General features: G+C 39.2%; 1 protein-coding gene across 2 annotated transcripts; it reads right to left on the bottom strand.

Moving 5' to 3' along the window:
• Nucleotides 1-2,630: 2,630 nt before the first annotated feature.
• On the bottom strand, nucleotides 2,631-12,971 carry si:ch211-221j21.3 (uncharacterized). Of its 2 annotated transcripts, none has more exons than XM_061232417.1 (4): nucleotides 12,568-12,971; nucleotides 11,912-12,052; nucleotides 11,590-11,652; nucleotides 2,631-3,606 (listed from the first exon to the last, which is right to left on the bottom strand). In XM_061232417.1, exons 1-4 carry the CDS (start codon nucleotides 12,640-12,642, stop codon nucleotides 3,502-3,504), a joined length of 384 nt encoding a protein of 127 aa, XP_061088401.1. In that variant the 5' UTR covers nucleotides 12,643-12,971; the 3' UTR covers nucleotides 2,631-3,501. The 2 variants fall into 2 exon arrangements, 1 of the variants encoding a protein (XP_061088401.1); XR_009708100.1 differs by lacking the exon at nucleotides 2,631-3,606 and adding an exon at nucleotides 9,012-9,974.
• Between the last annotated feature and the right edge of the window lie 52 nt (nucleotides 12,972-13,023).

Raw genomic sequence — 13,023 nt, forward strand, 5'->3', positions numbered from 1 at the left:
CAGCCTCTCCCAGCATGGGAGGGTCAGGATGTCTGAAATCAAAGCTGTTAATTGTGACGGTTGATGGTAGCACAACAGCTTTTGCACTCTATCGCCCCCACCCTTGTACACAATGGATAAGAGAACAGAAGCACAGTTAATAGTATAAATGACCGTCCAAAGTCAGGCGGCGTTGAGAGAATGAGCGTCAAGCACCACGGTGAGCGAGTTCGGCTTAAATAAATAAAAGGACCTTCGAGGCCTGGTGTCAGGGACCTCCCTGCAAAAACAAAACACAAGCAATGGACACACACTATGTACTAACTGTACATTGTACACGTCAAATATGTTTATCCACCTATATATCTTTCCCTGTTATCTATCTCCTCCATTATACAGCATTTACTAGTATCGGATTCAGAATTATTTGATACTAAACTAATGTAGTGATATGTATTAATGTATGGGGGTGGATGCAGGCAGGCATACTCCAGTGGTTACTTTGCTTTATGGAGATTAAACAACAACATTCGATATGAGTAACTTGCCACAACCTTCATCTCCATCCCTCCCAATACATTTACACCAGGAGACAATTTAAATGAATGGTTAGCGGTACGTATGGGCAAAAGGGAGAGAGATCGAGAGAGAGAGAGAGAGAGAGGAAGGGGGGAGAGAAATATTACTGCCTTCTTCCCATTTAAAATTGTTAGAGGAGAGTAAAAGCCCACAGAGCAGAGTGTTTCAGCAGTGGAAACTAATTCAGACGTGTGAAGACCCTTTTATTAACACGACGAATGAAAAGAACATTGCTGTGAAAACAACAAAGCAAAAGCTAAAAATAATCAGAACTATTCTTCCTCTGCATAATGGTGGGAGACTGGGGACCTTTTGTGGCAACAAAGTGGTAAAAAAAGGGGGAAACACGTTAAATTAAACAGCGGGCAGAAATTTCACGTCAGAGTGTGTAGCAGCTTTTCTCTTATTCGGAGCCTTGAGACGGGCAGCCTTTCACGGATATCGGTTGTGTGTGTGTGTGTGTGTGCGCGCGTGCGTGCGCGAGCACAGGCGTGTGCGCACACGTACACGCAAATATCAGACTTTGTTGATTAGTGTGGCGGTGCGTGAATGGCCGCTCATAGCTCAGAAAAACAAGCTGAGAACATGATTATCATAAATGAAACACCCTAGTGGTAGCTTGCCCTACTTTCTGCAGCAACACCGAGGGGGGGTTGGAGGAGGGAGAAAAATGCTGTGAACATCATGTGATTACTGTGTGCTGCCATATCGACTGCCTATACGTCGCTGTGGCAATTAATGGATTAGCCATGTCAGTCATCAAAGTCAATTCCCCCAACTTTTTGTGATGTTTATGTCTGACAGTGATATTTATGAGAACACGTATTTACACAAAATCACTTTTCCTTATGAGCGCTGGGAAGTGTATACAAAGACTGTATTGAGGAGAATTCTGTGCATCAGGACAGTAAATCAGAACAATAAAGATGCCAATATGATATTTTTTCGAGCATATTTTGACATTGAAGTTATGATAATTAATGGCAGAAGTTTGTATCATTTCAGATATACTCAGAGGAGACATCAGTGAAAGCAGTTTGCTTCATTACTTGCTTCATCAAAACCGAACGTACAAATCAGCAGTCAAAAAATGGCATATAGCTAATCCCCTGAAAGTCTAAATCGACATATAAAACATAATACACTTAATGTAAGTAAAGGGTGGTATAATTTTAAGTGTAAACAACAGTCTTCATGCAGTGAAATAATGAGGGAGAAACTTCACTAAGATACATTTGCACATACGCTTGCTTGCATATACATATGCTTGCTAGGTACTGTCAAAGGGAAGTGTTTTGGTAATTGGTTTAATAGAGGGTTTGAGGTGATACCAGCTGGGTACGAGCTCCAGAGAGTGATGTTTCCAGCCTTTCTAAAAGTGAAATGATAAATTGCAGTCTGTAGAGTGACATAGAGGTACATAGAGGTTAATGGCCAGATTTTAAAGACTTTTCATTTGAAATGGTTTCATTCTTCAAATCCCGGATTTAGAGGAACTGATCAGAATTCTGCATGTTCTTCCTCCGACTGCTATGAGAATAAAAAATATAAAAAACCCACTACGGACAAGATTATGAATAAAGCATTGATCATTTTGATTCTGTGATATGGAATCAGTCCCGGACATTGGGATATAATTACTATCATCCACACTATCATCCATTTTGCACACTGTTAGTAGATAGCTGCAACAGAGCTTTCCTATCAAGGCAATGGAAACTTCAAGTGGACAGATTCTGAATGAGATTCATTTGTCAGCTGGTGAATCAGATCATAGTTTCTTTCTACTATTATAGCACACAAACCAACATGTTTTATTCTCTCCCCAAGAAAATCTGTTGAACTGATATCAGATTTGACAAAGGACAAGTCCCCGCCAACTCACATTAATTCTAAGTGATTGATTGCTTAGAGGGCACCAAATTCTCTCTGCACAATGCTGGTAGGTGTTTTAAACTATAGCAGTCTTATTTGAACAGCCATATAAAAAGTTCATTTAAAAAATCCCAAACAGCAATTATGTATTCATCATAATTTCATTTTCACTTCTTTCTTTTCACTTCTTTTGAGCAATTCATTATTATTTACAGTATTATTTCAAATAAACCGAAAGTATTACCTTAAAGAACAAAAAGAAAGCAAATCATCTATAGCCTAATTCATAAATTACAACAAGTCAAACATTAAAAGCAAGTATACATAGCATACTCATAAGCAGAATATATATGATACATAGTTGGTATGGTTCTTCAATGATAATGTTTTGGAATGTAAACACATTTGCTGGTATACAATCAACACATACAAATCGATATATGGATTATATAATATTATTTTGTCCAATTTCCTGGCTCCACCAGAGGGTCACAGTGAGCTGTTATAATTTATGTTTATTGTGTGTTTTTTCACTAATTACTGAAGGGCCTTTGGTGTGTTGAGGTAAACAAATGAATACGACATAAAAAGGGAACCTAAATGCCTGAAGAATTAGTGCGATTGATTGTCATAACATTGCAACGTGTGGCTCATTTGCAGTGTCTCTCAAAACAGAGCCATCTGTGATATTACGTGGGATGGAGCGCTCCACGGCGGAAAGCGGCACTGTCTTAATTCCCTTCACCTTTAAGCCCCCAGAGAGACGACGGCGTTCCTCCCGTCTCCAAAATGGATGCGGTTTAACCCTTAAGCGAGACCGCCCCGGCCTCTCTGTAAACATCTCACACCGTATTTACAACCAAGGTGTTCGGATGCAACAAGCGCCGCTGAAGTCAACACCCGTAAGCATTTATAATTCATGACCGAGTCATTATTCTTTACGGTGGCCTGGGGATAAAGTAAAAGGCAAGCATTAACGGGCATCTCCCTCACCGCGCCTGACATGAAGGCATCTTCGGGGGTCTTCCGCTTTCATGTGCGCGGCAACACTTCCCCGCGCCTCCGCCATTAGCATCCGCGGTCGGGTGACTGACAGATCAACGCCGCCGTGGCACTCCCAGTGATGCCGGGGGTCTTCGGGGATGCCTTTGAGCTACCAGACAGCCCAGGGTACTGTCAAGACACGGCAAAGCCGAAAAGGGCCGATTTCGTTTAAGTAAATAACTTTAAAAACATTTGCATCCATCTTGCCCTCCCCCTCCTCCATTAGTGAAAAGAGGGTCTTACTGTGGTTTAGGGTGCCTTGGGTGACAAACGGCCATGTTAGCCAAGGCTGCGGTCCTTGAATTTATATCCTACAATACTAGACTACCCTCCAACCTGTCTAAACCCTGAGGTTTGGCTGAAAATGAGAGCAGACATTTTTATGTTATTGCATCAGGCCAATAACCTCTGCTTTCAGTACATTTTATAATAAAGTTAATAAAGTTGCTTTCAATATTGTGTTTTTTTTTCATTTCATTTTTGTATAGAAACCCATAACATTGAGATTATTTACTATGACTATGTTAATTGGTGTTAAATTGTATGGGTATGTGAATGCACTCAAACACAAACCATACATAAAACATCCACTGTTTAATATCACATGCTCAGAAGTGCCCAAAACTATATTTCCTGTTCCTATGTTCACACTGGCATACAACCAACATATCACCAACTCTACACATGTATACAGCACCAGTTATAAAACATAAGATGTTTCATGGTGTGAAGAGCCGGTTCCCTGACAAGAAACAGTACAAAATCCCTGGAAGTTTAATGTTTAACATGGACCATGGCACGAGAAGAGCATTTGATTATTTCTGGAAATATTATGAGTGCATTGAAACCTGATAACGCCAGTGTTCAAGGAGCACTTTGACACTAAAATGAAGAATTCCACACTAAAACACAGTCAGCAAACAGGCCACTCAAAACATAATGGGCCACTTATTTGACTGAAATTGCCTGTGCTTTTATTTGTATTTTTTAAAGATGACCTCCAAATGTACCAGTTCATAAGTTGCATGTACTTTCAATTCAGGTTCTCAAGTGTTGAAACACTTAAGTCAGCTTTACTAAATATCTTCTTCCACTAACAATACGTTGTATTATTTGACTGCAGAAGCAATGATTCAATAATAAAAGATTTTAAAAAATCAAAAATACTTGTTTAACTTAATTGTATAAACTTTGGAGGTAAATCATCAAAATCACTAAATGAACATCAACATATGACAAAAAATTTTAATAAAATGTTTTTCAACATTTTGCTATCACATTATCACCTCATTTGAACTAATAATTAATCATTATTATGAATTAATAATAAATACTAAGTTATTTCAAGTTAAATGTTCTAGACCTGCACTCTGGTTTCATTTCAACAGGAAGTGACGATGCTAGAGGTGTACTATATCCAACATAAAAATGACATGACACCACAGCTATTTTCTAAAGGGTATCGTATACAAGCCCATTCCATTTCTATTTTGTTCTTATTGCTAAAATTGATTTAAGTCCCCTTGCTCATTGACCGCCTGAAATGTAATTTCTTTACAATGGCTCAGGTTTCAGCAAAATTACTCCTTTACTTTGACTTAATGAATTCACACAGCTTGGTTGACTTCATTTCGGTGATCCATGAACTCACCCCTTCAGTATGGTGAAGATTAACACAAACACCCCTAAGTAATGGACACGTGTTTATTAAGCCCAGGCCAATGACTTCCCAAGAAAGATTATTTGGCAATGAAGGGGAGCAAGAGTAGACTCAGTTTGACAAAGATCATACCTCCATTTGCTTTGAGTAGTACCATTTATGTAACATATTACTTCAATTTAACTTACAAAGGAAAAATAACTCACACAGATTACAGGAACATGTCTATATGTAGTTAAATAATACAATGCTATATGGTAACTTACTTGTTGAAACACTGATTCGATATGAATCTCTCATTATCACTGGAACACTGTAAATTATTTAAAATGTTACCATTCAATTCTCACAAAAGTCACTTAGTTCAAAACTGGAAACATTTTAGATGGGGAGCAAAATTGGACCATTAAAGAGAGCATAAAGTCATGTCTTTGTGCATGATCTTTTGTTCTGTAACTTTGGAGAGTTCTGTTACTGAAGGGGGACTACTTTTGCAGAGGAAATATAAAAAGACTCCACGGGTATAAAGTTCCCATTGGGAACAATGATGAGAGTTTCACCTTGCGGTACATGGGTGTAACTTTAACTGGAATATTGTGGATCAAAGACTCATAAACAAAGTGAGTGGAAATGCTGTAAGAGTATATGCAATCCAGTAAAGGACACATTCATAAAAGAGAAAGGCCAAGGTTTAGGAAGCAGAGGAAACCACTGAATCTTGAAATGATAAAGAAAAAAGTTATTGGAAAAATATGTGCATAAAATCAAATATTCACTTATCAGCTTAAAGGATATCACATGCCAATTCCATCAATTCCATTATATACATTATATATGTGGTGATGCATATGGTTGATCACTATGTGCATGGTGAAGAAATTTTGTTTATTGCTCGAACAAACAATAAATGATGGGCACTTTGACCATGGTACGATTATCGGTGCCAGACGAGGTGGTTCCAGCACCGCAGAAGCAGCTGCTCTCCTATGATTTTTTAGCACTTAGTCTAGAGTTTACAGAAAATGGTGCTAGAGCAGACTTGTTCAAGCTAACAGAAAGGCCACAAATGCTCAAATAGCAGCTTTTTGTTTTTTACAACAGCGGTGTGAAGAAGCAGCGCACAGCACGCTGAACTTTAAAACGGCTACAACAGCGGATGACCGTGCCAGGTTCCACTCCTGTCAGCTAAGAACAGGAAGATGAGGCCCACGGTGAGCATGTGAGCAGTAAAACTGGACGATTGAAGATTGGGAAAATATGGTCTTGACTAATCTCAATTTTTGCTGCAGCATACGGATGGTGTAATTTTTATGGATCAATTCTGCCTTGTATCAATGGTGCATGCTTGTGGTGGTGATGTAATGGTGTGGGGAAGGTTTTCTTGGCACATATTAGGGCCCTTAATGCCAGATGGACATCAATCGAATGCCACAACATACCTAAGCATTGTTGCTGACCATGTGCATCCCTCTACAGCCACGGTTTACCATGTTTCAAATGGATACTTCCACCCGGATAATGTGACATGACACAAAGCACACATCATATCAAACTGCTCCCACAAACATGACAGTGACTTGTTTACTCCAATGGCCTGCAGTCCCAGATCTCAATTAAACAGAGCACCTTTGGGATGAGGTGGAATGGGAGATTCACAGCATGAATGCGTGACAGGAAATTTGCAGGAACTGTGTGATGCCATTGAGTCAGCATGGAAGCGGAATTCCGAAAGAATGTTCCAGCACCTTGATGAATGCTGCAGTGAAGAAATTAGGTTGTTGTTCAGTCAAAAAGGATATCCTATCTGTATAGACTGTCATCTTTGATTTGAAGGTATTTACATCCATATCCCAATTTCTGTATTATAAGGGGGCAAAGTTGGACAATTGGCTGCTCAGCTGTTTTTTTGGATAGCTGTGTCGTTGAATCATTAGTCAATGCACAAGAAAGCCAACAAAAGATCTTGAGTTTGTACTTTGGAGTTGTCTCTCAACATGATACATCAGCTCAAATGCAAATGAAATTCACGATGGAATTTGAGCATTCTTCTTAAAAGTCAGTAATTTCAAGATATAGCTGGATAAACGTGAGCACCTTCCTTCCGTGTGCCCCACCGTGCCCTCTCAGCGAGATCATAACGGCCCGCTTTCCTTCTCAAGAGAACAATGGCAACTTCCACCACACAAAAAAAATGTCCCAATGGACCACTGGGACATGTAACATACAAAAAAATATGTGTGGAAATATATAAAGGGTAAATGAAAACATCAAAATAAGCAGATGTGCACTTGTCATAAAAAACCCTGAGGAAATAAAAAATAAATAAAAAAAAGATACAAAATAATATCCAGAGAATCAAATGGCAGTTGTCAGGGCTGGTCAATATGGAGGCTCAGCACCTCTGTCACAACTGCTGTTCTCATTACTGTCTTTATGAAATATCCTTCCGAAGGACCTCTTAATCTTCAAATATGTTTGAAGACTCCCGCCCCCCACCCCCCCCCCTTTATTAGTTGCTGAGCTTCTCATACTTGTAGCATATTGCAGCAGGTTACAGGACTAAGCTTTATTGTCTTACATTATTGAAAATGTAGACCCTCAGAGCCATTTCCCCAAGGCCTGGCTTTGTCTGAGAATACCTTCTCATTTCTCTGTGTATACCGCGCAGCTCCGTAGGCGCACGGCAGAGCTCGCGCCGGTAATGCGCCTTAAATCCATCCTGGTTGACTTACTACGAACTTCAGCTTTTCGCGATTGCTTCTTTTTTTTCTTTTTTTTGCTACAGTCATTCCTGGAGAAGTTTAAAAAAGCAGAAACTATGACATCTATGATTAAAGGCGGCGTCGAAGGTATTCCAAAGCTGTCATGTCACAGCGGAGTTTTATGAGATCGCCTGAAAAGCGCGGCATTACCGCTACGGGGACGGCGTCTCTAAAAACAAAAAAGGAAAAGGCCTTGGATTTAGTAGGAAATGCTATACCGCCAATGAAACCTCAGACAATTTTTTAAAAATTCATGGTTGTCGAAATGAACCATGTTGCATTCTGTATGAAAAAATAAAACTTGTTTGCTTTTCTTATTAAAAGTTAAGGATTAAGTGCACGGAGTAGATTAAATCTGGACTTGTATGTATGGAAAGGGATGACAAAGAACAATTGAAACCACCAGGTCTGTTTCAACAAAGTATCAAGACTGCGCCTAGGGTAATACAGTGCATTAGAAAACAATGAAGGGTCTATGGCATTTTACCATCACCTTGATTTCTACTCAGTCTTTGGTTGTATATGAAAGCAAATTAATGTTGACAACACATCGGGAAGTTGATGCACAATGCCAATTCGCCTTGAAATTCACCCTCGGATTGCATTTATGATGGCCACCTGCAAGAACTGCACTATGGCCGTTGTGCAATGTTGCGTCTTCTTCAGACACAGCGTAGACTATTCAAACTTTGTATGTGAAAATGAACATAGAGAGAAAACGGTGAATTTCTAATGACCATATTCAAGTAAAATGAAAAACGCATTTTGTTTAAGACCAATTAAACCAAAAACACCCCGCTGTAATGTCTATAACTTTACGTGGTCAATGTTACATACGTCAGTGCATGTTTAAAATGAGGCGTTTTCACTGGAATAAATAGATCCCATCAACGTGCGATGATCCAGGATCACGTTTTAGTTTTTTATGTGATTAGAGGTTAGAGCAGACTCAGCAGTAGAATAATGCGTACAAGGCCTTTATGCACAAAAGGCATCACAAAGTTGATCATTTATCAGACCATAATGAATGGCACAGCGCCACCTAGTGCTAAAAGAGAGAAGGGGGACCTATGGGACAAAGTTACAAAGTAATGGAATCACAGCCACAACAATTTCATTTTACACCAAGGTAGTGTATTCCGTTTTGAGCAATACACAAACCACAATGCATATTTTTTTTATTATTACTCAAATGAGCTTTACAGAAAAGATGAATTCCATTGCATTACAAAGTTGTGTTGAAGTTAGTCCATTACAACCCTCTATATTCTGATTGTTACATTGGAAAATGTCAGAACTGACAAGCGCGGACAGAAATCGGTTGGTCATACACAAACGAGTGCATATTTCAAAATATTTGTTCAAAAAAATAATTCCACTGAGTTATAGGAGAGAATGCACATGACAATGCATGTTAAACATCTGTTAAATAATTCCCTTACACCAAGATTACTCCAGTTGAAATGAAATTGACAGAAATTGCTTAGAAAGGAACCAATTTAGACAGAATAGAAAAACAGCCTGAGAACCAATCCGGATTTTTAAAAATCTATTATTTTTGAATTGTCAAAGAATATCTAACAAAACACCTCATTAGCAAAAACAATCTCTCTAAATTATTTGCATACAAAAACTAGGGAACTTTCCTATAAAACAATGCATACCAAATAGTTTTAGATTCAAAAATGAATTTAAAAAATGATCATAAAAAAGACACACACACACACCTGGACGGAATTCATGGTATATCAAAATGCCACAAAAACATTTTAGGAAGTGATTCAACTACTCTCCAGACAATGTTAAGGAGAAAATACTACTTGTGTGCCATTAATAGGCAAAGTGCGTCAGAAATGATTCTATTGGAATAAGCCTAGTACCTTGGTTAAAAAAAATATAGATTTTCTTTTTGTTAATTATACATGTACATATGTACACATGCAAGGCACAGCAAAACCTGCACTAATCTAAGTGCATAAAATGTTACTCTACCCTCCATTACAGAAAGAAGGTTCAGAATCTTCAGAAATCACTGGTTGAATTGTTCAGCACCGCAGTATATGGTTTATGTGACCCTGAGAGAGATAGAGGGAGGAGAAAAATAAATAAATAAATAAAGACTCATACATTGCAACAATAGTCCTGATTTTAGATTTTCTTTGTAATTGAACCTTGGTAAAGTACTCAAGTGTAGCAAAACTAACTCAATTATAAAGTTTCAAATCAGAGGATATACTGTTAATTATAAAACCGATATTCAGTCCTGGATGTTGAATGGTCAATGCAGCATTCCAGCTGTGCTATAATTAAGCAATAACTCACAACAGGCAGTGTTATATATAACATATAACGTTACAGTCCATGTCCAGGGAGTCATAGGTCTAATGTTTCCAATAATCTTATGTCCACAGTTAGGCTAAGCAGTCCACACATCCGACAGCTTTAAAAAGCTAGCCTGACAGTTGTACAGTCCCACTGAAACGCACTGTTCCAGCCGAATAGAAGACCAGCTAACTTCGGTTAATATTTCCACTGTGCTAGCTGTGCGTGGTGGAAGAATGTTATTGTATTTATTACTAAATTACTGCATGTACTGAGCACTGGTCTTTTCTATTCAAATAGAAAAATGAAGGATGTGCCATTGGTTTGAAAGAAACATTTATGGTGTGCTGGTGTCTCGGTTTGTATTATCCCACATGTAAAGACAGGAGTGGCTTCTCCTCATTTTAATCATAGCCACAAAAACCAGTCAGGTCGTTCTCTGGAGGAATTCTGTGGTACCTTTTCTGACTGAAGACACTTCTACACTCAGCAAACTTGCTCTGGACAGGAATACTGGCAAATAAAATACACTCAAATATACACTCACTGAGCACTTTAGTGAGAACACTATACTAATATTGGGTAGGGCTTCCCTTTGCGCTCAAAACAGCCTCAATTCTTCATGGCATGGACTCCAGAAGAGGTAAAAAAAAAATAAAAAAAAACCTTCCTTTGAGATTCTGTTCTGTTAACACCTACCATCTGTATGCCTCAGCAGAAATAGAGATTCAGACCAGGCTACTTGTTTTCCAGTCTTCAACAGTCCAGTTTTGGTGAGCCTGTGCCCACTGCAGCCTCAGCTTTCTATTCTTGGCTGACAGAAGTGGAACCAGACATGGTCGTCTGCTGTTGCAGTCCAAGGTTCAACGTGTTGTGCATTCCGAGATGCATTTCTGCTCACCACAATTGTACAGAGTGGTTATCTGAGTTACTGTAGCCGTTCTGACAGCTCGAACCAATCTGGGCATTCAACGTTAACCTCTCATGATAAACAAGGCGTTTCCATCCGCAGGACTGCCGCTCAACTGATGTTTTTCTGTTTTTCGCACCAGTAAACTCAGAATGCTTGAGATCAACTGTTACAGAAATAATCAAACCAGCCTCTCGCACCAACAATAATGCCACGGTCAAAATCACTGCGAACACATTTTTTCCCCCCCATTCTGATGGTTGATGTGAACATTAATTGAAACTCCTGACCTATACCTGCACGATTTTATGCATTGCACTGCTGTCACATGATTGGCTGATTAGATAATGGCATAAATTTGTAGGTGTACCTAATAAAGTGAGTGTATATGATTATGAAAGTTCATGTAAAATAGCCTAGGTCATGGAAACTTAATTTAACCTGGAAAAGATACTAACCGATTCTCCTGCCATGCATCGTGGACACATTTGTGGATATACCCCAACTTGAGCAGCAAACACCTGTTGGTGAGAAGAACACGTTTAACAACCAAAGAACAATGTTGGCGGGGTCATTGGAGAAAATAGGCCAGTGCTTTTTATAGGGGCTTAAGGTGCGACAACAATAGACTCTGTACTTGTAAACAGCTCACTCTTATCACATTTTGCTAACCTATAAAAAAATATCAAACTAGGGCATCGTGGATGTAGTTACAAATCACTCAAGCCCATGTTGTAAACTCCAATATGAGCAGAAAGTTTACTGCAGTCGCATAGCTACCATATTCCGATCGTGGTGGTTTGGGAGAGAATTGCACTTTTGGAGGCCGTGCTGTTGATTCTCCCGTGTATCCATAGGGCTCCCCGCCTCCGCGCCACATTCAACCTCACCACAGCTTCCGAAACCGTTGCATAATCTTTTCTGAGAGGGGAAAAAAGATTGCATCAACAGCTGCGTTACTGCAGAATAAGGACCACGGAAAAAAGTCAGGGTTCACCATAGTCATATTGGAGCCTGCAAACCCAAGTAAAGTTACACGTGCATGCTTTAGCGATCAATAGCTAGTTAGCGAGTGTGGTTCATAAACGTTACGAGATTTATTTGAATTCCTTATAAGAGTAACGTTCCAAGAACGTTGCCTGCCAAGGTTGCGATGTACTTAACATTAACCAAGCCATCTGCTACATTCAATCGCTAGTCGTGAAGCGCGAATGTGATATTTGGTTGCCATAAATTAACTCGCCCTTTTAACGCTCGCTTGCACGCAAAGTAGTTATCGAACACTTAATATCCGCTATAGATAGCAGGTAGCTAACGTTAGCCAACTTAACAGTTCTTGGCTAGTAAGTTGCATTAGCGAAAGTAGAAGAAGCCTATGATATTGTTCAAATTGCAATCCTAGGTGACTAGCTACAGTTAACTGCTTCTTTACTTACGGCTTGATGAAAATGCCCACTGTCTTCAAGGTCTTCCTGTGGTCTTTTGTTTCGAACGGAAATTATACAATTCATTTTTAACTACTTTACACTTAAGTTATATTAGCTAACCCGATGTTACCCATCTAGTTAATTAGGCACAATGCCAAGTAAGTTAGCTAGCTAGCTAAATTACTTTGAAAAACCTGTGCCAATTAATGAAAACGATTTAGGCACAATACCAATGAAGCCACTTCTGATATCACAGCCTGCTGTGTCTCCGACTAGTCATGAAATATGTAGCTAGTTGCAATGAAATGCGTGATAACTAAAGTTTCGTGATAACTGCACAGAGCTCTATGCAGAAATGATGTCCGTGAATCTGAAATCTGTGACAGCGTTTCTGTGCTAGTTGCTAGCTAGCTATAAGTTTTTGACAGGAAACACATACTGCTGGCTGTAAGCATATCGACCAAT

Source organism: Conger conger, chromosome 2 (assembly GCF_963514075.1).
Source record: "Conger conger chromosome 2, fConCon1.1, whole genome shotgun sequence".
Lineage (NCBI taxonomy): Eukaryota > Metazoa > Chordata > Actinopteri > Anguilliformes > Congridae > Conger > Conger conger.

What these genes read in the sequence shown, in the direction of transcription:
- si:ch211-221j21.3 (XM_061232417.1), bottom strand. Translation starts at nt 12,642, where the DNA reads ATGAATTGTATAATTTCCGTTCGAAACAAAAGACCACAGGAAGACCTT. An exon ending in ACCACCACGATCGGAATATG is followed by an intron (nt 11,653 to 11,911) that starts GTAGCTATGCGA and finishes TCTCACCAACAG; the next exon opens with GTGTTTGCTGCTCAAGTTGG. An exon ending in GATGCATGGCAGGAGAATCG is followed by an intron (nt 3,607 to 11,589) that starts GTTAGTATCTTT and finishes GTGTCTTGACAG; the next exon opens with TACCCTGGGCTGTCTGGTAG.